We start from the raw sequence: 27,478 nt of genomic DNA, 5'->3' as shown, positions 1-27,478 counted from the left end.
TCTAAGATTTTTTTTATAAATTTCTTAAAAATGAAATCTGTGTATTTCCTTGATGAAACTGCTTATGCATGTTACAAAGAGGTTTCTTCTGAAATGCAAACTATCTGCTTTCCGATATTACCTCCTGTCATCATGGACTGGAATGCAACTAGAAAGAAAAAAAAAATAGGTTATATGAAAACCTAAATGTCACTATCATACATGTTTATCAGTAGGTCAAACACATGCAATTAATTTGAATAATTTATTCAATGATTTTAATAGAAGGAACTTTTCATGAAAGAACCTAAAGTGAAATATTGGCAAAGCCACTAAACTAATTCAATTTACAACTTAAAAATGTGTTTTTACCCAAACTAGAAATGTTTAATTGGTATCTACCTCAGTGTTCACTGTTTACAGAATCTGAAGACTAGAAGCAAATAAGTATGAGGATAAAATGTCAGCAAAAACAATTTTTCAATTACTATTAAAAATAATAGAAATCTGGGGCACATGGGTGGCTCAGTCGGTTAAGTATCTGACTTCAGCTCAGGTCATGATCTCATGGATCGTGAGTTCGAGCCCCGCGTCAGGCTCTGGGCTGACAGCTCAGAGCCTGGAGCCTGTTTCAGATTCTGTCTCCCTCTCTCTCTGCCCTACCCTGCTCACGCTCTGTGTCTCTGTCTCTCAAAAATAAATAAATATTGGGGCACCTGGGTGGCTTAGTTGGTTAAGCGTCCGACTTTCGCTTAGGTCATGGTCTCACGGTTCGTGGGTTCGAGCCCCGCGTCGGGCTCTGTGCTGACTGCCAGCTCTGAGCCTGGAGCCTGTTTCAGAGTCTGTGACTCCCTCTCTCTCTGACCCTCCCCTACTCATGCTGTCTCTCTCCTAGAAATAAATAAAACATTTAAAAAATAAAAAATAAATAAATAAATAAATAAATATTTTTTAAAATTAACAATAATAGAAATCTAGCCATAAAGTTTTACTAAATAAAATAAGCATCTGTTATGCCAGGAAAATGAGTAAAATGTATAGTTCTGTTTAGTAAACATATTGACCAAATGTATTAGATATTTTTTCCTAAAAAGGTAAAGAAAAATCAGTTTGATCTAATCTCTTTCATTTGAAACAGACAAAAGAATGTTGACATCTGTGTAGGTTAGGCCAAAAAAACCTTAAATACTGAAAATCTGTTTAATATAATCTTATGATGCCTTAGAACCATTCAATCTGAGTTACCTAGAAGCTAAATGACTTTCATGATACTTTTATGTTTCTTTTTTAAAAATTAAAAAAAAATTTTTTTAGTTTTTTTTAATTTATTTTTGAGAGTCAGAGACAGCGTGAGCAGGGGAGGGTCAGAGAGAGAGGGAGACACAGAATCTGAAATAGGCTCCAAGCTCTGAGCTAGCTGTCAGCACAGAGCCCAATGCAGGGCTCAAACCCATGAACCATGAGATCATGACCTAAGCCAAAGTCAGACACTTAACCGACTGAGCCACGCAGACTCCCCACTTATATTTGTTTCATAACTTGTTTCACAATCAAAGAAACACTTAATTGATGACCTGAAATGTGAAAACAATACTTTCTTAAATACCACTAAGATGAACTTTAATGAAGTTTCATTAATCTATTTAAGTAAACATGCAGGATGGTTTTACAGGAAAGAAAGAAATGATTTAAAAAGAAAAAATCCCAGAGAAGTAGAATTAAAGGAAAAAAGGGAATATTTGTGCTAAGTGCTCATGCATGCAATAAATAAACCCACATTCATCTTACCTCCCATGTTTTCCAATCCATTTATCACAGTCTCTTTAATCTGTAAATCAAAATAACCAAATACAGTATTCTTTATACTTTAGCATGTTTATTTACAGTTAACCATTTGAATGACATGGGTGTGAACTATGCATGTCCGTTTATACACAGATTTTTTTTCAGTAAATACAGTACTATAAATGTGTTTTTCTCTTCCTTGTAACTAGATTCTTAATAACCTTTTCTTTAACTTACTTTAATTGTTAAGAGTACAGTATAAATTATACATATTTATAAATAATTATACAATATAACATACAAAATATGTGTTAGTCAACTGTTTATGTTATCAGTGAGGCTGCTGGTCAATAGTAGGTTACTAGTAGTGTTAGGGGAGTCAAAAGATATATGAGGATTTTCAACTGCATGGAGGGTGAGAGTGTCAGCACCCTTAACCCCTGAGGTGTTCAAGGTCACCTATAATATTCTTCATTTTGGCAAAGGGCACCAATACTATTTAGCACTTTCTGATTAAAAATAGATATTCTTCATTTCATGGACATAGCACAGAAAAGTTTCCTACTGAATAATTTTTAAAAATAAAGTCTTCTTAAAAATAAATAAAAATAAAATCCCATTTTCCCATTGTCTAATCTTCAATTGGTAACATCACAAACTCTGTAACCTCTTTTCAGAAAACAAAGTATATAAACATAAGCACACACACATATAACTTTGCCTAAATCATTAGCAAGTTTCAAGAACATCCCAGGTCAGGGTCTCTGGACCCCAGATTAATAACTCCTGATTTTCAGCCAGCAACCAAGAGATATATCAGGCTATCCAGGAGGGCAGGAAAGAAGTATAGTGGTGGTGAGGTAGGGGAGTACAAGGAGGGTGCCTAAAAGATTTTTGAGAGAAAGCACAGCTTCTGGGCACCTGGGTGGTCCTGTTGGTTAAGCTACCGACTCTGTCTCAGATCATTATCTCACGGTTCATGAGTTGAAACCCGGCATCAGGCTCTCTGCTGTCAGCGTATACCCCACTTCAGATCTTCTGTCCCCCCCTCTCTCTACCCCTGCCTCGCTGGTTCTCTCTCTCTTTCTCTCAAATAAATAAAATTCAGAAAGCACAGGTTCTAAAACACAGTAGCATTCCATAAATATTTGTTAATGAATATTAAAATTTGATTTAAAAAACACCTATTATAATCTAAGAAAATTAAAAATTAATAAAATTTTAGATAAAGCAACTGACAGGAGAGGATTTCTCAATCAGGAAGTTATACTCACCTGAGAGTAAACTTAATTTACAATATTCAGTACAATTTGGTAGTAATTTCTATTATGAAGCTAACATGTTCGCTATAATAATTTCAAATAATACAAAAGTATATCAAGCATATCAGTATCAATGATATTAATAAAGGATAGAAGCAAGTTCTACCTTTAGCTTTCCTTCTTTAAACCACTGACTCAGCTGTAGAATGCCAGACTCAAATCTGTCCTTATAGTTTAACACCAGAAATCTTTCTCTGCAGTGGGGAAGAAAAGAATAGTGATCAGAGACTATGGAGGGTGAAAGAGTTTAAAATCAAATCATTCCAGAACTCTAATATCTGTTAATCTTTCAAACATTAGGATTTAATCACACAGAATCAGGTCAGATACAGTTTTAGGTGTAGTTACACGTAACTACACTCCAAGTATAGTGGGCTTCTGATGTGTTGTCTGGCTAGCATTACAACCCTGTATGGTAATTAGCACTGTGATTTTACATTGTGGGTAATATCCCTTCCCCACTCTCCTGTGACCAAAGCCAGCCCAGTCTGAGTCAGTAAGTATCAGCTTTGGGACTCAATAAAACTGAGAGGAAGAGGGGCACCTGGGTGGCTCAGTCGGTTAAGTGTCTGACTTCAGCTCAGGTCATGATCTTGCTGTTTGTGGGTTCAAGCCCCACATCAGGCTCTGTGCTGACAGCTAGCTCAGAGCCTGGAATCTGTTTCAGATTCTGTGTCTCCCTCTCTCTCTCTGACCCTCGCCTGCTCGTGCTATCTCTCTCTCTCTCTCTCTCTCAGAAATAAATAAAAACGTTTAAAAAATTAAAAAAAAGAGGAAGAGGGCTGTTCTCTTTTTGCTTGGGTTACTAATTTGGTAAAATATAAAACTAGAGGTAACAGTCATCCTCTTGCTCTGCTGCAAGGGAAGATAAAGGACCAGAGCCAACCCAAAAGAAAGCACAGCCCAAAGGTAGAGAAAAACTTGGTGATGCCACTATGCAAACCTTCTGTCCAGCCAATACTAATACTGGACTGCTCAGAAATATGAGTCAAGTAACTTCCTTTGCACTTAAGCCAATGTGAGTTGAGTTTCTATCACTTGGGGGGAAAAAGACTTGCAAAGGATTGATTGAACAGATATGTTTTTTAGAAAGTTTTTTTTGCCAGGGGGCACCTGGGTGGCTCAGTCTGTTAAGCATCCAACTTCAGGTCAGGTCATGATTTTGCAGTTCGTAGGTTCAAGCCCTGGGAAGGGCTCTGTACTGACAGCTCGGAGCCTAGAGCCTGCTTTGGATTCTGTGTCTCCCTCTCTCTCTATAACCCCCCACCCTCACCCCACTCATGCTCTATCAAAAATAAATAAATGTTAAAAAGAAAAGAAAGTTTTTTGCCAGGGCTCTAGTTAACAAAACCCTAAATACTAAAAAAAATGTCCATTTTCAAGTTTTATTCAATAAGGAACAATTATATATGAAGAACACTACATTTCATATATATCTATGATCTTAAAACTCAGGAAAATCTGGTAATAACGGGAAAAAGGCAGACCATACCTTGTGATGTTTCTTTCTTTTTGGATTGCTTCCACAGCAGGTGGTAGTGGAGGAGGATAAGGCACATCTTTGTTGTACTGAGAAATTTGACCACACAGGATGATATGACTGTTCCGATTCATCTGTTCAGAAAAAATAAAAAAAAAAAATCGATGATTATACCCTGAGATACATGCCTTTCCAATGTTTACTGATTTTATGGCTGCTTCAGCCAAAGCCTCCTTGATCACTATATTTAATCCTTTGGTGCCAATTAATTGATTTTGCTTTGAAGATTTACTCCTTATATGTATTTAAGAGTTTTAATTAGCTTGGAAACAGGTCCATTCCAAAGGAACAGAGGTACATGAGAGTTTGGTAATGCACAAAAGAATTACTCCGGTATTATCATTGTTGTTGCTACTGTTAGTAGCAGCAGTAAAGTATTTCCTTGGATTTAAATAATTTAACCTCAACTGCAGATAAATTTACATAGAGGAAAGGACAATGCCATGTCAATAGCTAATGTTGGTAATTTTATAATACTGTCAATAAAAATATGTAAATAACCATAATCTATGAAAATCCTTTCCCTACTCAAAGTCAGAGGCCATGGCTGTGAGTGAATTAGTGGATGAGGAATGAGGGTCAAAATTTCACCACTTGAACAATACAACTGCAATTTTTTTTAAAGATTTTATTTTTAAGTAATTTCTACACCCAATGTGGGCCTAGAACTCACAACCCCAAAATCAAGAGTCACATGCCCAACCAACCAAGCCAGCTAGGAACACACCCATCCAACTGTAGTTTTTTTTTTTTTTAATTTTTAAATTTTTTTAAATTTATTTCTGAGAGAAAGAGACAGTGTGAACAGGGGAGGGTCAGAGAGAGAGGGAGATCATGACCTGAGCCAAAGTCCGATACTTAACCAACTGAGCCACCCAGGCTCCCCATGTAGTTTTTGATAAAAATAAATTGCAGGTGAAAAATATAATACTGCTATCAAAGAATTGAAATTGATGCTCATATACAAATCTGGAAGCAAATGGAAGTAGTTGTCCTTCCAGAGCAAGCTCCTCTGTATCAATTACAATACTGATCATTATGTAATTTCTCACAATAAACCTTACAGTTTTATAGGGTTTTTTTTGGTATCAGGTAAAAAGCACATCAAATAAAATGTAGTATTCAAGTTTGTAACAAAATGGCAAACAACCTGACTTATCACTGTATCGCTGATGTCACCACCAACATTATCAAAGTAAACATCCACTCCAGCTGGACATAATTCACGGAGCTGTTCTGCCACATTCCCCTTTTTATAATTAATTGCAGCATCAAAGCCCAATTCTGAGGTCAGAAGGAGGCACTTCTCCTGTGTTCCACAAATTCCTACCACTCTGGAACAGCCCATCAAATGGCCAATCTAGGGAGGAAGTTTTTAAAAATTAAACAACTTTCTATTGCCACATCTACGTGTAAAAATGTCAAAGTATATAAGTAAGCTATTACAAGTATATGAGAGTGTTCACCACAATTTAGGTTAGATTACAGGGTTTCTGGCTTACAAGAATCTGAAACCAAAAGAATTGAGACCAGATATAATGCTACTGCTAAAAACAGAAATTAAGATTGGCTAAAATTAGACTTAGTTTGAATGTTAAAATCTCACAATTTAAAGCTGATTTCATAAAAGAAGTAGTCAGACTCAAAACATCACTATCTTGCAATTCAATATTTTTCAGGCCTATGAGGAACTAAAACCACTACTATGATAAAATATTTTGTTTCAATGGTTTCCATACTTAACAAAAACTGTTATTCATAAAACAATATACTTTACAATTCTATCATAATCTTTACTGTATTTCTAAAACTCAGTAAGTGCTTTCTTATTTGAAGATTCATTTTCAAAATATGAGTTTGTCTTTTAATTCATGGAATTCCAGATAGGTACTCTATGGGTTTCTTCCTCATATTTATTAGAGCAACACTCTAGCATTTACCATGCGGAGAACAAGATACAAAAATCTACATTTTTCATATTGTTATGAAGAAAGTCTAAGCCGGTAATAATATCATTTCTACCAGAAATATATAAAATAATATATTTTATATTTTATATTACATATTATATACATGTATTCCAGAAGCTCACTTTCTTAGAAAATCAAATAATTCTCAGAAAGTTTACCTGCCCAGCCAAGGATCCACAAGCACCAGCAGCCCCACTAACAACCATTGTCTGATTAGATCCAGCAGTTACATGACCTTTCTCCTGTATCCCAATCAAGGAAGTCAAACCAGGCATACCTATAGCTCCAAGAAAGTATGAAAGGTGTCCATTCACAAGTTGTGGCTCTACCTAAAATAAAATAAAATAATAAAATAATAAAATAAAACATATAACTTTAACAAATAATACTAGGAATTCCTATTTTAAGCCAACAAGGTAAAGAAAAACTGTTATGGATTGAGTTGTGTTCCCCCAGATTCTTATGTTGATGACCTACCCCTTAAAATAACTATATTTGGGGGCACCTGGGTGGCTCAGTTGGTTAGGCATCCGACTTCAGCTCAGGTCATGATCTCACAGTTCGTGGGTTCAAGACCCACATCAGGCTCTGTGCTGATAACTCAGAGCCTGGAGCCTTTTCTGTCTGTCTCTCTCTCTCTCTCTCTCAAAAATAAATTTTAAAAAATAACTATATTTGGAGACAGGGTCTTTAAGGAGATAATAATGGTTAAATGAGGTCATAAGGGAAGAGCCCTAATCCAAGAGAACTTGTGTCCTTAGACACCAGAAAAGGAAGAGACACCAGAGCTCTTTCTCTGCACATGCACAGAGGAAAGGCTGAATGCCCTGTGAAGACAGCAAAAAGGCAGCCAACTGCAAGTCAGGAAGAGAGGCTTCATTACAAAACAAATTTTCCAGCACCTATATCTCAGACTTTTAGCCTTTTAGAACTTTGAGAAAATAAATTTCTGTCATTTAAGCCACCCAGTCTATGGTATTTTGTAACGGCATTCCAAAAGCAGACTTTAACAAACAACGCAATATCATTTCTAGAACAGTGAACCATTCTCCAGTCTTTTTAAAATTCTATAATTTACTTGTACAAAGTAAAAAAACAAATGAGTATTACTTCTCTTTATAGTAAAAAAGAAAAGAAAAGAAAAGAAAACTTTGAAGAATTCTACATGAAAGCCCCTAACCGTTCTTTCTTACCAATGCCCCCAAGTATATTTAAAAAGAAGAAGAAGAAACACTTATGGGGAAAATACTAGGCAAAGTAGGAAGGTTTTTAAATCTCTGAGTAATTCCAGGAGTGCCTGGGTGGCTCAGTCAGTTGGGTTGGGTGTCCGGCTCTTGATTTCAGCTCAGGTATGATCTCATGGTTCATTAGATAGAGCCCTGCTTTGGGCTCTGTGCTGTCAGTGCAGATCCTGCTTGGATTCTCTCTCCCCACCTCTCTTGCTCACTCTCTCAATAATAAATAAGTAAGCTTTTTTAAAGAAAGAAGATTCACCACCTTAATTTGATTTGTAGTTAAACAATGCCATAAACAAAATGGCAGTTTGTATTCAGCAATCTTAACTGACTATCTGATCTTGTGTGTACATTAAGGTAATCAAGATATTAAAGTCAACAATACTTAGTAAGGTCCGAAGTACACAAATATATTTCATGCAGGTAATAGTTATTTATTAGTAAAGCCAATATAAAAACTTTGGGAGACAGGTCTGTATTTAGCAAATATCCTTTCTCCATCCCTTCTGAATTTCTCTTCCTCATTTCTAACCTCTGTGCCTAAAGCATGCTGAAGCTCTCCCTAACTGCCCCATTTCCCTCCACAGCACAATGACAGGGAAAACCAGAACCTGCTGAATATTTCTTCCTGCTAAGAAGTTTTTGTTAAATATGTTTTACTGGTATCATTAAGTCGAAAATTATTCTATAACATCTCCCACACAGCATTTGTACCTTAACAGTCACCTTGAACTGATTTTAAGAATCTGTAATAATAGGGTCGCCCAGGTGGCTCAGTCGGTTAAGCACTCGATTCTTGATTTCAGCTCAGGTCAGGATCTCATGGTTCATGAGATCTCTGGGCCTTTCCCCACTCGCACCCTTCTCTGTCTCTTTCAAAATAAGTAAGTAAACTTAAAACAAAATAAAAAAAAGAATTTCTAATAATAAAAAACACTAAAATTTTATTAAGCTTTTTAGAACATCTTAGTCATATTTATCATAGCATTTAATTTACACATTCACTTGTAAGACAGCTACTATTTTCTTTTTTAAATTAAAAAAAATGTTTTAATGTTTTATTTATTTATTTTTGAGAGAGAGAGAGAGAGAGACAGAGTGAGTGAGGGAGGGGCAGGAACAGAGAGGAAGATTCAGAATCCGAAGGAGGCTCCAGGCCCTGAGAGACAGTTACTATTTTCATCTTGCACATGAGGAAACTAAGGTTCAGAGACATAAGATATCTTCCCTGATGACATGAATTGGCTTGAATTACATGAAGCTGCCAGGTTTTATACATCAAAACAGGCAAGTACTAGTAATTTCACATAATTCAACTAACAGCAGACACCGAACTCTGGACTTGTGATACAAAATGGAATTTTAAGCACAAACTAAATGAATTTAAGTCAAGTGGCAATTTCTCAGGAAACTTTAAAGCATACAGCTATAAAGAACCTTCTGGCTCCCTTGATATAAATTATTTTTTTGATGCTTACAATTCAGGTTTTATTTTATATATGTAAAATTCCAGAAATAAATATGGAAAACAACACTATTCACTGATAATCTAAGAACTGTCATATATAGTTATGGCCAACATTGGAAAAGAAACAAAGGTTTTCCACGTTTTAGCAGCAATCTAAAAGAAAATATATGCTTTTATTTTTTTCCCCTGATAACAAACTGAACTGAATGCCAAATGCACAAAGTAAGATTTATAGGGAGGGGAAGACCCAGATAATAAAAGCTTGGATTGTGAGTAACTTGTTCTGCGAGTGTTCCACAAGACAAGCAAACATTTCTAACAAATTCTAACTTGATAAATGCGCATGTCTTACGATACGAGTGGTACATGACGTCAAACGTCACATGATCACAACTGATCCAATGATACTTTTATTTTATGTTTTTATTTTGAGAGAGAGAGAGAGAGTGAGCAGGGCAGGGGCAGAGAGAGAGGGAGAGACAGAATCTGAAGCAGGATCCAGGCTCTGAGCTGTCAGCACAGAGCCCGACGCAGGGCTCGGACCTATAGACTGTGAGATCATGACCTGAGCCAAAGTCGAACGCTTAACCAGCTGAGCCACCCAGGCAGCCCTGAACCAATGATTCTTGAAATTTGCTCTGATATACGAGTGCTATGGATAACAAGCATGTTTCCGGAACGAATTATGGTCACAAACCAAGATTTTACTGTACTGTATATTATACATCACCTTTTCAAGGCTGTTTCCATCCAGAATAACCTTGGTTTGCCAGGGCCAATAAAAAGAAGTCACAAAATCGCCTTTAGTAAAACGTATGTGTTTGCTTTCTTCTATAATCCCAATACCTCCACCATCAACCACTTGAGACAGCTGCCAAGGTGTTATATAATCAGTGCCAGTGTCTTCATTCATTCTGCAACGCTAAGAAAAGAAAATGTTGATGAGGATAATTCTGGCTGATACTATTGTCCAGTTTATTAATTTATCTGGTGACTAAAAGAAAGGTATATAGTCAGTAATGTTAAGTGTTAAATTTATCTTAATTTCTATCTTCTTTTCAGTTATTCTTTATCCTTAAAAAATGTATCCCCTCTCTAACAAGTAAAGAAGTACAATTAGAGGGGCGCCTGGGTGGCTTAGATGTTAAGTGTCCAACTTTGGTTCAGGTCATGATCTCAAGGTCCATGGGGTTCAAGCCCTGCATCGGGTACTGTGCTGACAGATCAGAGCCTGGAGCCTGCTTCCAATTCTGTGTCTCCGTCTCCTTCTCTGTCCTTCCCCTGCTTGCATTCTCTCTCTCAAAAAATAAATATTTTTTAAAAATTATTATTTTTAAAAAATTTTTAACGATTATTCATTTTTGAGAGACAGAGAGACTGAGTGTGAGTGGAGAGAAGGGCAGAGACAGAGACACAGAATCTGAAGCAGGATCCAGGCTTCGAGCCGTCAGAACAGACCCCAAAGCAGGGCTGGAACTCACTGACTGCAAGATCATGACCTAAGATGAAGTCAGACGCTTAACCAACTGAGCCACCCAGGTGCCTGCCACCCCCTAAAATTTTTTTAAATAAATTTTTAAAAAAGAAGTACAATTAGAAAGGAATTTAATTATGATCTAACATTAGATTGTGGTAAGAGTTAAACAACTTTGTAAACAGATTAAAAACCACTGAATTGTACACTTCATTTTTTGAAAATTTATTTATTTAGTAATCTCTACGAGCAACCTGGGGCTCAAACTCATGACTCTGACACCAAGAGTCATTTTCTCACCTGGGTGGCTCAGTCAGTTAAGTGTTCAACTTCAGTTTGGGTCATGGGTCATCTCACAGTTCATGGGTTTGAGCCCTGCATGGGCTCTCTGCTGTCAGCACAGAGCCCACTTGGGATCCTCTGTCTCCCTCTGTCTCTGCCCCTACCCCACTCGTGTGCATGCACACACTTGCTCTCTCTCAAAAATAAATAAACATTAAAAAAAAAAAGTGTCACATACTCTTCCAACTGAGCCACCCAGGCACCCCTGAATTATACACTTTAAATGTGAAAATTTTATGATATACGATTATATTTCAACAAAGCTGTTAAAAAATTTTAAACCAATTTAATATTACATTATGCTACCAAATATAATACAACATACTGTGTCAGTGGTTTCAATGGATTGTTGTGGCACATTAGCTACATTTAACATGTTTCTATTAGAAAACTGTCCTTTTTTTATAGAAAACAAATTACCAACATATAGACTGTAATATTATTCATTTCTTTTGGCCTAGCAATTCTGCTTCCCCAATGGAAACAACCCAAAAGAAATGAAACAATTTTTACGCAGTTTTTCATCACAACTTCAGGCCAAGTACTATATCATAGTCCGTAACTTCAGGTGGATGTCCTCCTTCTACTACAAAGACAAAATGTCACAATGGTACCACATCTTTCCATGGGACTAGAACTAAAGATTTCTCTGGGAAGCAGTCAAGGCTCTCTTCCTCTCTCTGGCTCACTCTTGCCCACTCGTGAAGGCCAAGACATAGAGGTGTACATGTGGTCCAGGAGACAGAAAAGATAGAAGGCTACTTGACTAAGTGTTCCCATGTGAGTTCAATTCACCAGGGTAAATGATTAAACAGGGAATTGAGGCAGAAGCTTCTTTGAGATTATATTAACTACACTTCTACTGTGTGTGCCTCCCAAGTATTCTTTGAAAGCAAGTGTAGCAGCCACTGAATACTACCAGACCAAGGACCTGACTCTTAAATAAGGCTGACAGAGAAAGTACAAACAGTAATTTTCTATAGGTAAGCAAATGATAGAATGTTGTATAACCACTAACATAATATTTGGACTAATTAATCATGTGAAAATATATACATAAAGTGACTTAAATATTAAAAAAATGCACATATACATTAAGTATAACTATGGAAAATACTGTATATACATGGTGATTAAAATGAGTTATGTATTTGATGGGTCTTTTTTTCATTTTAAGAACAACATCTAGTAAAAGCAACCAAAAGTATTTTCTTCTCTCCTTCTTTCAATTAATACTTAATAAAAGGGTGCCTGGCTCAGTCAGTTGAGCATCCAACTTCAGCTCTGGTCATGATCTCACAGTCCATGAGTTCAACCCCTGCCTTGGGTTCTATGCTGACAGCTCGGAGCCTGGAGCCTGCTTTGGATTCTGAGTCTCCTTCCCTCTCTGCCCCTCCCCTGCTCATGCTCTGTCTCTCCCTCTCTCTCACAAAGAAATAAACATTAAAATTTTTTTTAAATTAGTACTTAATAAACACATGCCAGTCACTGGAAATACAGTCACAAATAAGACCTATGTCTTCATAAGTTTACTTTTTATTAGGGAAGACAGACATCTAATAACTACACAGATAATTCTTTATACAACCAGGAGAAATGCTGAAGATCAAGGTATTGTTTTGAGAAAACATAACAAAAAGGACTAGCCTGAGGGTTCAAGGCGATTTACCAAAGCAAATCTTTTTAAGGTAGGCTTTAAGGGAATAATAGGCATTGGTCAGGTAACAGGAAAGGAGCAGGAGACAGAGGGACAGCACATATAAAGGCTTGTTTTAATTTGTACTCAGGATTTTGTTGTAGTCAGGTATGGAAAAACAACAGACACAGAGCCAACTGCCTTGAAAGAAGAGTTTGGAGCACCTGGATGGCTCAGTTGGTTAAGCACCAGACTTCATCTCAGGTCATGATCTCATGGTTTGTGAGTTAGAACCCCTCTTTAGGTGAACACGAGCCCCACTTAAGGTGAGCTTGAGCCTCACATTGGGTGAGCCCCACTTCTCTCTCTCTCTCTCCCTCCTCCTCTCTCTCTCTTTCTCTCTCTGCCTCTTGTGGAATTCTCTCTCTCTCATCCCCTCATTTGTGCCCTCTCTCTCAAAAAATAAAAAATTAAAAAAGTATTACTTAAAAAAAGAAGAAGAAGAGTTTATTACTTACAATTCTCAAGAGGAGGAGCACACAGGGCCACATGGGGGAGCACCAAAGTTAAGTCAGGAAGAAAAAAATAGCAACAGGAGATCATGGCCCAGAGTCTTTATTGTGGTTTTAGGAGGAAGAAATGGGCAAGACAGGGTAGGGAAACTTGAGTTAGTTTAGTAGACAGTTTGAATAATTTCAGTGGGCTCTGGCTTATAAGGGTGGTCCCTAGTTGTCTGGTACCCAGCCCTGGGGTGATTTGGGACAGCGAAAATCACCTGTGTGAGTAGGATGAAGGAAGTGGTTGCTGTGTTCCAGGCAAATTGTTTGTTATCTCTAAAAATATGCTGGGAGGAGCTGTCTCTCCAGGATTAGGAAGGCTCCTAAGATATGAAAGCATTAAAAAAATACAGAAGAGGAAAAACATGATTAATATAAGGCTTGAGCAAAGAGGGCACGGTGTGTTACAGAAGAAAGAGGCCCAGTGAGGCCAGCATACAAGAGAAAGAAATAATGTAGGGTATGATAAGACTGGGCAGGCAAACAGGAACCACTCTATGTAGCCTCTTAGACCATGCCCAGAATGTTAGTCTTTATCTCAAGACTAAAAGAAAGCCATTGGACATAAAGGTGACATGATTAGTTGCTATTATAAAACTACCATTTATGGCTGCAGCATGGAAGATGGTCTAAGGGGACAAAGAGTGTTTTTGCAAGGATACTCCATTAGGAGAGAAAGAAACAATAGTGATTCAGACTGGATATATGTCTTTGAAGTTTACTGAGAAGTGGACTGAACTGAGATGTACTTAGGAAGTAGGATCTACAGGACCTGAGACTGACAGACAAAATGAATACAGAGAATAAAGAGACGTTCTCAAGAAAAACTCAGTGCTTTATAGCATGATATGAGTGGACACAGGAGCTAGACATTCCCCTGCAGGAAAAAGAGATTTTTGTTGTTGTTTTGAAGTTGGGGGTGTTTAGAAGTGAAGACCATGAACCCAATTCATGTCATAATCTTAATTTTTCATCATCATCCCTAAAATCTTTGGGTCACGAATTTATCTCACTGTAAGTCTCTCAGAGGGAATTCTGCTGAATAGGGGAATAGGAAGTTTGTTGCAACTTAGAGAATTCTGTGAAAAACACATCCTTTCTGCTTGTTTTCAACTATTCCTTTTTGACTGCTCTGTTTCATTTTAAAACCCTTCTAACCTTGAACTTCGGCTTTATTTTGGTAAATTGTGTTTTCTTAATTTACTCTGTATTTGTTATCCTGGGTTTAAATGGTATGCTCTACATTTTGTTCACCAGGGCATATGTAATCCTTAGATGCCCTGAACTATGTCTTACATATTGAAGTGTTGAAGTTTTAAGAAATCCAAACTAGTTATCATCAAGAATTGACTCTCGGGGCGCCTGGGTGGCTCAGTCGGTTAAGCATCCAACTTCAGCTCAGGTCATGATCTCACGGTTTGTGGGTTCGAGCCCAACATTGGGTTCTGAGCTGATGGCTCAGAGCCTGTTTCAGATTCTGTGTCTCTCTCTCTGTCCCTTCCCCACTCATTCTCTGTCTCTCAAAACTGAATAAATGCTAAAAAAAAAAATTTTTTATAAAAAAAGAATTGACTCTGAATATAAATAGTGCGCTGCCATTTTCTCCTGAATTGGGGGTAGTTATTCTCCTGGTGTGATTTGCTCAACACAGTCTAGATAGCCTGACACAGCTTGTCTTGGCTTCTACTGAAAGGTGGAGTATCTTTAGGTCTATAGGAAATCAATTACCTAATTTATTCCTCTGTATCAACTCAAAAATTTTGTCTATTCAGAATGTTCTAGACCAATCACCACCTCATTTCCCTAGCCCATAAAGAAAAATTTCTTGCTACCCCTGGGAAAAATTTTGAATGAAGTCATCAAATTGTTTTCCATGGTAAGCATCACTGGAAGACAGAGCCTGAATCACACTCCTGGATCAGAGGGAAGAGGAACCTTCCCAACACTATAACTATCCTGGCAGAAAAGGGTACTGCCAATTAGGTCTCCACTATAAATGAAGCCTGAGACGAGGTAAACCAGGACTTTCTCTATGCCCTACAAGGGCACTCTAAAAGCCAAAAGCAGGAGGCAAGCATAGTACAGAACAGTAATATAGAAAGAGATTATAAATTGCCTATTTGTTTCTTTGCCCAACTTTCTCCTTTACACAGACAAATACATAGGAACTTTCTGCATGTCAGTCATTATTATCTTTTATTTCTATTGCAAATTTGTCTAAGTTTGCCATTTATCTTTTGATTTTATACATCCTGTTTTATTGTATTCTACAAAATACAATGTTTCAAAAATAGTTTTATTTATCAATCATGTTCTTGTCATATTAGCTGGGTTTGCTGTCATTCTTACAGTCTTTCCCCAATATCATTCAATTGTTTACCCATGTTTTTTCTTTTTGTTTTTACGTTTATTTATTTTTGAGAGACAGAGACAGAGCATGAGCGGGGGAGGGGCAGAGAGAGAGGGAGACACAGAATCTGAAGCAGGCTCCAGGCTCTGAGCTGTTAGCACAGAGCCGGATGCGAGGCTCGAACTCATGGACTGCGAGATCATGACCTGAGCCGAAGTGAGACACTCACCCGACTGAGCTATCTAGGTGTCCCAACCCATGTTTTTTCTAAAATTTTTTACAGTTTCATTTTTTTCTTTAATTTTTTTATTACCTGTTAGAATTTATTCTGGTGTAGGGGTTGAGCTAAGAATGTAATTTTTGCCCAAAAGTAGTCAAGTGATCCAGCACAGTTGGATTGAATAAGCTATCCTGATTTTCTTTTAATTTCTTATTTTACATAAATACTCAAAGAAGCTGTAAAACTAGTACAAAGAACAGAAATTAATGAAATAGACAATAGGAAAACAACACAGAAAATCAACAAAACCAGAAGTTTATCCTTTTAAAAATTAACAAAACTGACATAGTTTTAGCTAAACTGACCAAGAGAAAAATAGACAAGACTTAAATTACTAAAATCAGGAATGAAAGAAAGAGCATTACTACCTATCTTTTAGAAATAAAAAAAGATTACAAGGAAATACTAAGAACCATATGGCAATAAATTACACAACTTAGATGAAATGGGCAAATTCCCAGAAAGACACAAACTACTAACGCTGACTCAAGAAAAAATAGAAAGTCCTAGTAGACCTACAACAAATAAAGACATTGAATTAGTCATTTAAAAACTCTCCAAAAAGAAAAGCCTAAGCCAGACAGCTTCATTGGTGAATTCTACCACAGAAGAATACCAATTCTTCACAAACTCTTCCAAAAACAGAACAGGAGGAAACATTTTTCAACCCATTCTGAGGCCTAAGAGTACCTGATACCAAAATCAGGCAAACACATCACAAGGAAACAAAAGACCGTGAATATAGTCTCACAGCTTTATGGATGCAAAAAACCTCAAGAAAATAGTAGCAAACTAAATCCAACAACATATCAAAGGAAATACACACCAGGACCAAGTGTCATTTATTCCAAGAATGCAAGATTGATTTAACATCAGAAAATTAATTAATATAATTAATTAATTAGTAATTATGGTTTTATAAACCATATCAATAGATTAAAAAACAAAAACCACATGATCATCTCAACAGAAGCAGAAAATGCATATGACAATCTAAAACTGCTTCTGAGGGGAGGAAATAATGGAGATTTTATTACTTAATGGGCAGAGTTTCTGTTTAGGATGATGAGAAAGTTCTGGATATGGAAAGTAGTAACAGCTGCACAACACTGTGAATGCTCTTAATGCCACTAAATTATACTTAAAAATGGTTAAAATGGCATATTGTTAGATATATTTTATCACAATAATAAAAAAAAAAAGAACCAACACTTCTTTATGATAAATACACTCAACAGATCAGAAGCCAATCCAGGAATAAGAGGAAATCTCCTCGACTTGATAGAGGGCATCTATATCCCACATCATATTTAATTGCAAAAGATTGAATGCTTTCCCCCTAAGATCAGGAACAAGACAAAGATGTTCACTCTCACCGCTTTTATATAACACTGTACTAGAGGTTCTAATCAAGCAAGCAAATGAAATAAAATGCATTCATACGGAAAAAAGAAGAAAAACTCTCTCTCTCTCTCTCATGTTTATTTACTTATTTTGAGAGAGAGAGAGAGAACACACACACGCGAGAGCAGGGGAGGGACACAGAGAATGGGAGAGAAAGAATCTCAAGCAGGCTGCACCCAGAGCTGGATATGGGGCTCAAACTCACAACTATGAGCTCATGGCCTAAGCCGAAATCAAGAACTGGCTGCTAGACCAAATGAGCCACCCAGGTGCCCCCAAATCTATCAGTCTTTATAGAGACTAAGTCAATGTGCCTGGGGGCTTCTCAACTGTAGTGCTTGACGATATCTTTCAGTAAATCTTTATCTAAAAATAGCATAAGTGAGTCTGTTCCTTCAAAAACAAACTAGAATAAAGGTCTTATACAGAGTCTGCCTTGTAAACTGGATCAATCTGAGAGAACTTCCAAGCCTAATTTACTATCTTATTTACTAGTGGGAAGTGGTCTGGACATTTGAAAGAATCTGATTAATGACATGTACTACTATCCTGAAAACATTTCTTCTACAACATTCCTCCACAACACTAGTGAATAAAAACAAAGGCAATCTGTAATCCCTAAGCATCAAGATATAATTGCTCAAATAGTAATCATGAGGATTGCACAATGAAATTCAGATGCAACATAAAAATATGAAAATAAAATTAATTTTTACCAAGTCACAAAATCCTGATTCTTACCATGTAAGGATCCACAGAAAGATAAAGAGTTTTCACTTGTACTTGTCCTTCATTGATATTATCTGGTAAATTTACTTCTTCTATTCGGAAATTTTCTGCCACTGGATTACCATTTTTTCCTAAAATATTAAGGAAAATACGAAATAAAAAAGTTACTTTCCTATGTAATTATTTCTCTCTTTTTTTAAATGTATCTCCTTGTGGGTTTTTTTTTTTATGTTTATTTATTTTTGAGAGAGACAGAGTACAAGTAGAGGAGGGACAGAGAGAGAGAGGGAGGCAGAATCCAAAGCAGGCTCCAGGCTCTGCACTGACAGCAGAGAGCCAAATGCAGGGCTCGGACTCACAAGCCATGAGATCATGACCTGAGCCGAAGTGTATTTATTGTTCTTTAAAAGGTAACTCTAGGATTCATAGAACTCTTTTTTTTTCTTTCATATTTTATTGTCAAGTTGGATTCCATATAACACACAGTGCTCATCCCAACAAGTACCCTCCTCCATGCCCATCACCCCCCTTCCCCTCTTCACCCGCCCCCCATCAGCCCTCAGTTTGTTCTCAGTATTCAAGAGTCTCATGGTTTGCCTCCCTTCCTCTCCCCAACTATTTTTCCCCTTCTACTCCCCCATGGTTCTCTGTTAAGTTTCTCCTAATCCTCCTATAAATGGAAGCATATGGTATGTGCCTTTCTCTGCCTGACTTATTTTGCTCAGCATAACACCCTAAGGTCCATCCACATTGCTACATATGGCCAGATTTCATTCTTTCTCATTGCCATGTAGTATTCCATTGTATAGATAAACCACATCTTCTTGATCCGTTAGTCAGTTGATGGACACTTAGGCTCTTTCCGTGATTGGCTATTGTTGAAAGTGCTGCTATGAACATTGGGGTACATGTGCTCCCTATGCATCAGCACTCCTGTATCCCTTGGGATAAATTCCTAGCAGTGCTATTGCTGGGTCATAGGGGAGTATTCTATTGTCAATTTTTTGAGGAACTTCCACACTGTTTTCCAGAGGGACTGCACCAGTTTACTGTCCCACCAACAGTGTAGGAGGGTGCCCGTTTCTCCACATCCTCGCCAGCATCTAGAATTTGCTGATTTGTTCATTTTAGCCACTCTGACCAGCGTGACGTGGTATCTCAGTGTGGTTTTGATCTGAATTTCCCTGATGATGAGGGACGCTGAGCATCGTTTCCAGAGAACTCTCTTTTAACACAGACATGAATAAATGTATATTGTTCTGTGATTTCTCTGCAACAGCATAAATTCTTTAAATCGTTTCAATTGCTCATGATTTTCTCCAAGAAATTTCTATAGAATACTGCTATCAACTTCAAAATTTCTTTTTCAAGATTATTACAGATAAGTCACCTCATTCGTTTTAAAATTTTAAGATTTCAAAAAGTAGAAACTCACAGTCATTTTTTTAAATTATGAAAATCAAATTTTACAACATAACAGAAATACCACATCAGCCAAAATAAATAGTTAACTTACCTTCCTCATTTTAAGAAGAAATGGAAACTTAAATGAATGTAATTTAAAAAAATTTTTTTTACAGAGAAAGAGCATGAGTAGGGAAAGGGCTGAGATAGAGGGAGAGAGAAAAGAGAATCTCAAGTAGGCCCCATGATGCCAGTGTAGATCCCAACACAGGGTTCAAACTCACAACATGTGACATCATGACCTGACAGAAATCTAGAGCTGGATGCTCAAATGATTGAGCCACCCAGATGCCCCCTCTTTTTTTTGAGAGAGAGAGAGCATGTGCAAGTGGAGCAGAGGGTATGAGAAGGATAATCCCAAGCAGCTCTACACTCAGCACTGAGCCTGACTTCGGGGTCAACAAATAGCCTTATAAGTAATCACCTAAAAAAACTAAATATTATATTGTTTAAAGAGTTTCTTCTAATATTTCTACTAAGGTTAACACCTTCCTACCTTAATTTACCACATTAACTATTACTTTTTTTCCTTCATTTTCACTACTAATTACCAAAGACCACAGCTGTTCATTCATTACAGACAAGTACATACCAGGTCGGGAGTTCAATACCACTCTTTGTATAATCATCACCCTGCTGCACAGCAGTCTCACAAGATTTCTGTATGAAGCAACTCCTATAAACAAAAAATTTTAAATCAGAAGTTTTTAAATATCCAACAATTTAAAAAAGGAAGCATATTTATGATTCTGAACAAGGAAAGGAAAAACCATCTTTGGGATCCAGAAAAGATATATAGTCTCCTGCCAGAGCTGGCCTCGTAAAACAAATACGTAAAGAAAGACTAAATCTAATTTCAATTTTTGACTAATAGGAACAAGTTCAAAAGACTGAGGAAGACAAAATGTTTGTGGCTTCATAATTCAAGCACATTCATCTTAGTACCATCATGATTAAGCCTCCTACTGTGGCTTCATTAAAAGAAAACATGCTATATTCCTCCAGAGCTAGAAATTAAATCTAGTAGCAGAATAAAAACACTAGCTGCTTGAGATATAACCAAATTTTCAACAATTCTTTTATTCATTGGTCAAAATGGAAATTACTTTAATAGTTTTGTTTATATAAAAGTAAAACATCAGTGGTAGCTGGCTCAGTCAGAAGAGCATGCAACTCTTGATCTTGGGGTTGTGGGTTTGAGTTCCACATTGGGTGGAGGGATTTAAAAAAAAAAAAGAAAACTTAAAAAAGAAAGAAAAATATTAAAAGCATTCTTAAATCCTCACCTTATAGGAAATTGTGAAATACAGAATGGCCAAATAAGTAAGTAAAGGATCAGTTTATTCTGGGTTTACAATCTGAGCTAATGAAAGAAGCAAAATGAAGTTCCAGTGCTGGTACTATCTGACTTAGGGAGAAAAGCCCAAGCACTACTGTGAGTACAATGAAAAAAAAAGTTATTTAAAAATATATATATGTATACATCCACTTAATATTTAATGTATATATTCTTTTTTTTAAAGATTTTAAGTAATCTCCTCACTCACTGTGGGGCTGGAACTTACAACTCTGAGATCAAGAGTCTCATGCTCTACTGACTGAGCCAGCCTGACACCCCAAATACATATTCTTTTAATCTCCTAACAGTCTTATTAAGTATTATTATTATCATCCCCATTTTACAAGTGAGGAAACTGAGATTTAAAGGGTTTAAGCACTTTCCTAAAATGGTGGAGTTAAAATTCAAACCCAAGCTGTCTGACATTCCAGAACCAATCTCTTAACTACTACCTAAAAATTTCCATCCTGCCCTCTCTCTCTGCCCCCTCCTGCTCATGTTCATGCTAGCTCTCTCTCTCTCTAAAATAAACATTAAAAAGTTTTTTTAAAAGTTTAAAAAAAAAAAAAAAAGGGCACCTGGGTGGCTCAGCCAGTTAAGTGTCTGACTTTGGCTCAGGTCATGATGTCATGGTTCGTGGGTTCAAGCCCTGTGTCAAGCTCTGTGCTGGCAGCTAGCTTAGAGCCTGGAGCCTGTTTCAAAAGATTCTGTGTCTCCTTCTCTCTCTGACCCTCTCCTGCTCACACTGTCTCTCTCTCTCTCAGAAATAAATAAAACATAAAAATTTTTTTTTTAAATTTCCATCCTGTATGCTTCAGTTGTTTGATTTTTAAGATACTAAGCAAACATTATATTTTTAAAAATTAATATACTTATTTACCACTTCTGTCTTCTCTCATTAGATATTTAGTTTTATCATCTTTAGTAAGTAACACTGAGAAACCCAAAGGAAAACAATTATATCAACCACTTATTTACTTATTTATTTATTTATTTATTTAGGAATTTAAGGGTTTTTTTGTAGTTGAACTGGGTCTTTATTTTTTTATTATTAGAGTTTATTGTCAAGTTGATTTTCTTTTTTAAATTTTTTTTTTAATGTTTTATTTATTTCTAGGAGAGAGAGAGAGAGACAGCGTGAGCAGGGGAGGGTCAGAGAGAGAGGGAGTCACAGACTGAAACAGGCTCCAGGCTCTGAGCTGGCAGTCAGCACAGAGCCCGACGCGGGGCCCGAACCCACGAACCGCGAGATCATGACCTAAGCGAAAGTCGGACGCTTAACTGACTAAGCCACCCAGGCGCCCCAAGTTGATTTTCATATAACACCCAGTGCTTATCTCAACAAGTGCCCTCCTCAATGCCCGTCATCCATTTTCCCCTCTCCTCCACCCCCCCATCAACCCTGTTTGTTCTCAATATTTAAGAGTCTCTTATGGTTTGCCTCCCTCCCTCTCCTTAACTATTTTTTTTCCCTTCCCCTCTCCTATGGTCCTCTGTTAAGTTTCTCCTGTTCCACATTAGTGAAAACATATGGTATCTGTCTTTCTCTGCCTGACTTATTTCACTTAGCATAATACCCTCAAGTTCCATCCACATTGCTACAAATGGCCAGATTTCATTCTCTCTCATTGCCATGTAGTATTCCACTGTATAGATAAACCGCATCTCCTTGCTCCATTCATCAGGTGATGGACATTTAGGTTCTTTCCATGATTTGGCTATTGCTGACAGTGCCGCTATGAACACTGGGGTACATGTGCCCCTGTGCATCAGCACTCCTGTATCCCTTGGGTAATTCCCAGCAGTGCTACTGCTGGGTGACAGGGGAGTTCTATTGTTAATTTTTTTTTCTATTGTTAACTTTTTGAGGAACCTCCACACTGTTTTCCAGAGCAGCTGTACCAGTTTACATTCCCACCAACAGTGTAAGAGGGTGCCTGTTTCTCCACATTCTCACCAGCATCTATAGTCCTCTGATTTGTTCATTTTAGCCACTCTGACCAGTGTGAGGTGGTATCTCAGTATGGTTTTGATTTGTATTTCCCTGATGATGAGTGACACTGAGCATCATTTCATGTGTCTGTTGGCCATCTGGATGTCCTTTTTGGAGAAGTGTCTGATCACGTCTTCCGCCCATTTCTTCACTGGATTATTTGTTTTTCACGTGTGGAATTTTCAACCACTTATTTTTTATAACAGTTGCAACAGATTTAGCTCTTAGTATGACTTCTAATTTTATATTTTGTATTGTAAAGATTTCATACACCAGCACACTTAGACATTTGACAACCATCTGTAAAATCCACTTGGTATTCAATAATCCCTTGCTTTGCATCACTGGGTAATTTCATTTACACATGACTCTACTCCTCATCTAGTTTCTAAATTTAGAGGATCCTTGAATTCTTCATTTTCCTCTGTATCCTATAGATCTGATATTTATATATAACCCCCCAAAAATGTTAAATAATCATCACAGGGTTTTTCCCAAATCTTGCTTGCCACAGTATTTATATGGAGATAATTTATACAGAACTTTCAGACAGATTCCATTACTAATTCTTTAAAACAAAAGAAAATTATATAGGTAAGTATATTACTATTCTCATTTTACAGAGGAAGCTGAGGTACAGTTTGTACCTAAGATCATAGAGCAGGTAAGCAGAAGAGTTGGGACTGAACTATGAATCTTCTCATCCCAGACCTCACATGCTTCACTCTTTCCACTATTGCCCCACAATCTCCCCCTAAACAGGGTTTTTACATATACAGCCATACAATGATGTCCAACCCTCCTGGAGGTACTCTTTTCTAGAGGAAGGAAATTCTGCTTCTAATTAAGAACTAAAGAATGTCAGCAACATTCAGTAAAATAGAATGAAGAATATTGCTTCTTAACTTTTTATAATGTATGGATTTATAACCTCACTGGTTGTGACATTAACAGTTAATTGCCCTCAGTATCCATTCTCTCTCTTTTTTTTATGTTTTTATTTGTTATTGAGACAGAGAGAAACAGAGCATGAGTGGGGGAGGGACAAAGAGAGAGGGAGACAGAGAATCCGAAACAGGCTCCAGGCTCTGAGCTGTCAGCACAGAGCCTGATGCGGGGCTTGAACCCACGAACCACGAGATCATGACCTGAGCTGAAGTTGGACGCTTAACCAATTGAGCCACCCAGGCGACCCTCCATTCTCTCTTTCTGGGCACAATGTTTGCCCAGCTAAAAGACTGCATTTCCCTATTTCTCCTTAAAACAAATCCCAGACACTATCCTGCTACATCCCAAAATCCCAGTTATCCATCTCTAATAACAGATTATTTTAAATACAAACACTATAGCATTAACCTGACAGAACTGACAATATAGGTAATTCCTTAATATTATCTAATACCTAGTACATATTCAAATTCCCTGATTGTCTCAAAAATGTCTTTTTCCAGTTGGTTCACTGGAATCAGGATTCAAGGTCCACATGTTAGATCCACATACTCCCCTCCTTTTTTATTTCATGCCATTGATTGTTGAAGAAACATTTGTTGCTAAATTCCTTTGTCTATGGAATGTCCTATGATTGGTTCCTCATGGTATCATTCACCTCATTCTTCTATCTCCCCCTCCCCCCCCGCCCCCCTATCCTTGACTGGTAGTTAGATCTAGAGATTTGATTAGACATAGGTTCAATTTTTTTAGACAAGACTCTTTAAAGGTGTTGCTGTGTGCATCCTATCTCCTCACATCAAGAAGTCCAAAATGTCTTGTAGGGCTAAACATATTTTTAAACGGAAATTTGCTACTGAATCACCTTGTGTATAAATTATGGAAGATTAAAAAGCAAAATTTTCCAAATTGATGCTGGGTCAAAAGATAACTGCCCTGAAGAGGTTATTAACAGCATCATAATTCTCAATCAAAGGAGTCTTCCCAAACGAAGTTTCATGTTTTGCCCTCTTCACTGATCACTTTCAATGTGTGTTTTCTTTAAAATATTCACAGTTTAGATTTGCTCAAATACTGTTTATCAGCATGAAAAGCACACTATTAAATTTCCCTCCTTCTGTATTAATTTAGAAAGTTTTCAACTGTCAAGCTGTAGAATTAACTAAGGTTAAGAAAATTGCACACTATCCCTTGACAGCAGAACAAACAACACATTTAAAGGATAAAGGATTGATTAGTTACAAAATTTAAATCCTAAAATATGACACACCAAGTTCTAGATCTCAGAAGACAGGCGGTGGTGGTGTTAAGTGCATCCCCAGTGGAGGAGGGGGGAGTACACCCAACTTTCTTGACTGCTGCTAAGCATAGCATATTTGGTTGTTATGATATTAAAGGGGTTCCCAATTAGTGATAAGTAATATCCCAAAATAACACCAAATCAATGGCCAACTGAAAAATTCACTCCGGTGCTGCTCATAAAGACTGTCATCTGAGAATCTTGTAGCCTAGAATTAATAAAAGGGCACTGAACTAGAGCAGAGTACACGCCCTGGTTCTAATCACGTGGCATCTTAGCCAAGGCCCTTCTCTCAAGCCAGTTCTCTGAATGTTACCAAGTGCCAGGAACGGAGCTAAAGTTTTTATAATCATTGTCTCAATTAACCTTTCCACCCAACAACCCTATGAGGATCGTCTGTCTCCATTTTCTAGACGAGAAAAGGGAGGAACAGACAGGTTGAAGAACTTGCCCAAACGACGACACCGGAACCCGCACTCAAACACAACACATAACCATTTCCATAACATGAGCTTCCTAATATGTTAAAAAAACAAAAACAAAAACACTCTTCCCTATCCTGATCTTCTTCAATTTTTCTGCCCAAATGGCTCTGTAGACCACAGCCTTGTTATAAAAGGGGGGAATCTCTGGGATTTCCTCCACTCTTTCCAGCCTGTCGCTCCTTTTCAACTTTGACTCTTCTGGTTTCCTCCTTCCGCTGCCAAGTCTAACAGGTTGGGGGATCCTTGCCTGGCTCTTCCCCTTTCCCTCTAACCTCACCTTCCTCTCTGAATTCCACTACCAACCACTCACATGGACATTACTAAAAATCTGCATCAACAGCCCAAATTTCAAACCGGCTTTTCAGATTCTAAGTGCCAAAGGGACAGGGATTTGTGTGTTTGTTCAATGATTTATGTTCACCCTCTGGCACATGGCAGGTGTTCAATAAATATGCGTTAAATGAACCTCCCAGATGCGCCTTAAACCCAATTACTTGTAAACTTAAGGTTGCTTACTCCCAACGACATTAAAAAAAAAAAAAAAAAAAAAAAAGACCTGCCCCCGTTTCTTTCTAGGGCATTCCCTAGCTTAGTTGTTGTAGGGTCCTCTCCCTAAATGAAGAAAAAAAAAAACCTCAAGGTAAACTGGCTATGCGGGTAGGTGACAACATCCCTCATGACCTTGTAACAGGAGACCACTTAATCAGACGGCATGTTTGTATCTGTTACCATATATGGGAGATTTAAAAAAAGTAGAAAATAGATTTTAAAAAACTACACTGTATGGTATTCGGGGCTCAGTTCTCCGGGTACGAACCCAAGTGAGCGGTGTGGGCAGGAATAAAGTTGCTTCCGGTTAAGAAAAGCCTGGTGTCACGACTCTCTATGTGAGAACCCAGCTAGGGACGTAGGCAATAATGCCAGCCTGGCAGCAGCTCCGGAAGGAACAGCAGAGGTCACTCCGGTTCCCAGATCCTCCTTCACCCGGAAGCCCCAACCCAGCTTCAGGCTTCGCTGACCCAGCAGCCCCGGCGCGAGGCCCCCTCTCGCGTCACTCACCAGCTCGCAGCTCGAGAGGAAATCTTCCGGCGTGGAGCTAGCGAAGGGGGGGCAGCGAGACCTCTGCGGACCCACCCCACCACGCAGGCGCACCGCTAGACCTCTGCTCCCCGCCCCGGCCCCGCCCCCGGCCCGACCCCTCCCCTCCAGGGGGGCGGGTGTTTGTAGTTAAGGCGAGACGCCTGGGTTCCCGCGTTTCTGAGAGAAGTGGGGAAGATGCGGAGTTTTAAACGATCATCACTTGTCTGGGCAAAGTGTATTAGTAAATTAACCAGGATTGGTGCCCTATGGCTGCCGATACTGTCTGGACGAAAAGAGCAAATCATTCAGCCTTGTGCATTGAGTTCACTTCCAGCAGTCCTTGAAGGAATTTAATTCGTTGTATGGACTTCTCCCTGAGCCTCAGATTGGAAAATTGCAGTGAGACAGAGCCCATCAGGTTTACCCCTGGTTTTATAGACAGGGAAACTGAGGCTCGGAAAGCTGATGTGGACCACTTTTCCGCTGGTTAGGGGCAATGCTGTGGTTAAAACCGCCTCTGCCTCTTCAGATGCTGGGCTATGACCCCTTCTGTTACAAAGGGCTGCCTTTTCTTTAAAAAAAAAAAAAAAAATCCCAGCTTCCTCAAAGATGGATTACCTAGTGTTGAAAGAGGACTTCAACCTCTTCCTTTTTGACCTCAAACTTTCTGATTGATTAAATTCTTTCCTGCCTATCTTTTAAATAAGGCCAAAAAAAAAAAAAATCCTGCTGGCAAAGCATCCCAAGCAGTAAAGACTGCCCTAAACCAGCATGACCTTGAGAGACTGACCCCAAGAC

The 27,478-nt window shown here is 38.0% G+C and overlaps 1 protein-coding gene across 3 annotated transcripts; it reads right to left on the bottom strand.

Moving 5' to 3' along the window:
• On the bottom strand, positions 1 to 26,746 carry PTGR2 (prostaglandin reductase 2). Of its 3 annotated transcripts, none has more exons than XM_039232294.1 (10): positions 26,660 to 26,746; positions 20,128 to 20,211; positions 18,084 to 18,202; positions 10,030 to 10,221; positions 6,755 to 6,925; positions 5,777 to 5,986; positions 4,579 to 4,700; positions 3,193 to 3,280; positions 1,768 to 1,807; positions 1 to 148 (listed from the first exon to the last, which is right to left on the bottom strand). In XM_039232294.1, the coding sequence occupies exons 2-10, from the start codon at positions 20,162 to 20,164 to the stop codon at positions 72 to 74; spliced, it is 1,056 nt and encodes a 351-aa protein (XP_039088225.1). In that variant the 5' UTR covers positions 20,165 to 20,211; positions 26,660 to 26,746; the 3' UTR covers positions 1 to 71. The 3 variants fall into 3 exon arrangements, with proteins under 3 accessions (XP_039088225.1, XP_039088227.1, XP_039088226.1); XM_039232296.1 differs by lacking the exon at positions 26,660 to 26,746 and adding an exon at positions 25,086 to 25,120; XM_039232295.1 differs by lacking the exon at positions 26,660 to 26,746 and adding an exon at positions 24,270 to 24,341.
• Positions 26,747 to 27,478: the final 732 nt, after the last annotated feature.

Source organism: Hyaena hyaena, unplaced genomic scaffold, assembly GCF_003009895.1.
Source record: "Hyaena hyaena isolate Hyena2069 unplaced genomic scaffold, ASM300989v1 scaffold_65, whole genome shotgun sequence".
NCBI lineage: Eukaryota > Metazoa > Chordata > Mammalia > Carnivora > Hyaenidae > Hyaena > Hyaena hyaena.
This window is presented reverse-complemented; position numbering and strand designations above follow the sequence as displayed.

What these genes read in the sequence shown, in the direction of transcription:
- PTGR2 (XM_039232294.1), bottom strand. Translation starts at nt 20,164, where the DNA reads ATGATTATACAAAGAGTGGTATTGAACTCCCGACCTG. An exon ending in GGTATTGAACTCCCGACCTG is followed by an intron (nt 18,203 to 20,127) that starts GTATGTACTTGT and finishes TTAATATTTTAG; the next exon opens with GAAAAAATGGTAATCCAGTG. An exon ending in AAAGAAAGAAACATCACAAG is followed by an intron (nt 3,281 to 4,578) that starts GTATGGTCTGCC and finishes TCCCCACTGCAG; the next exon opens with AGAAAGATTTCTGGTGTTAA.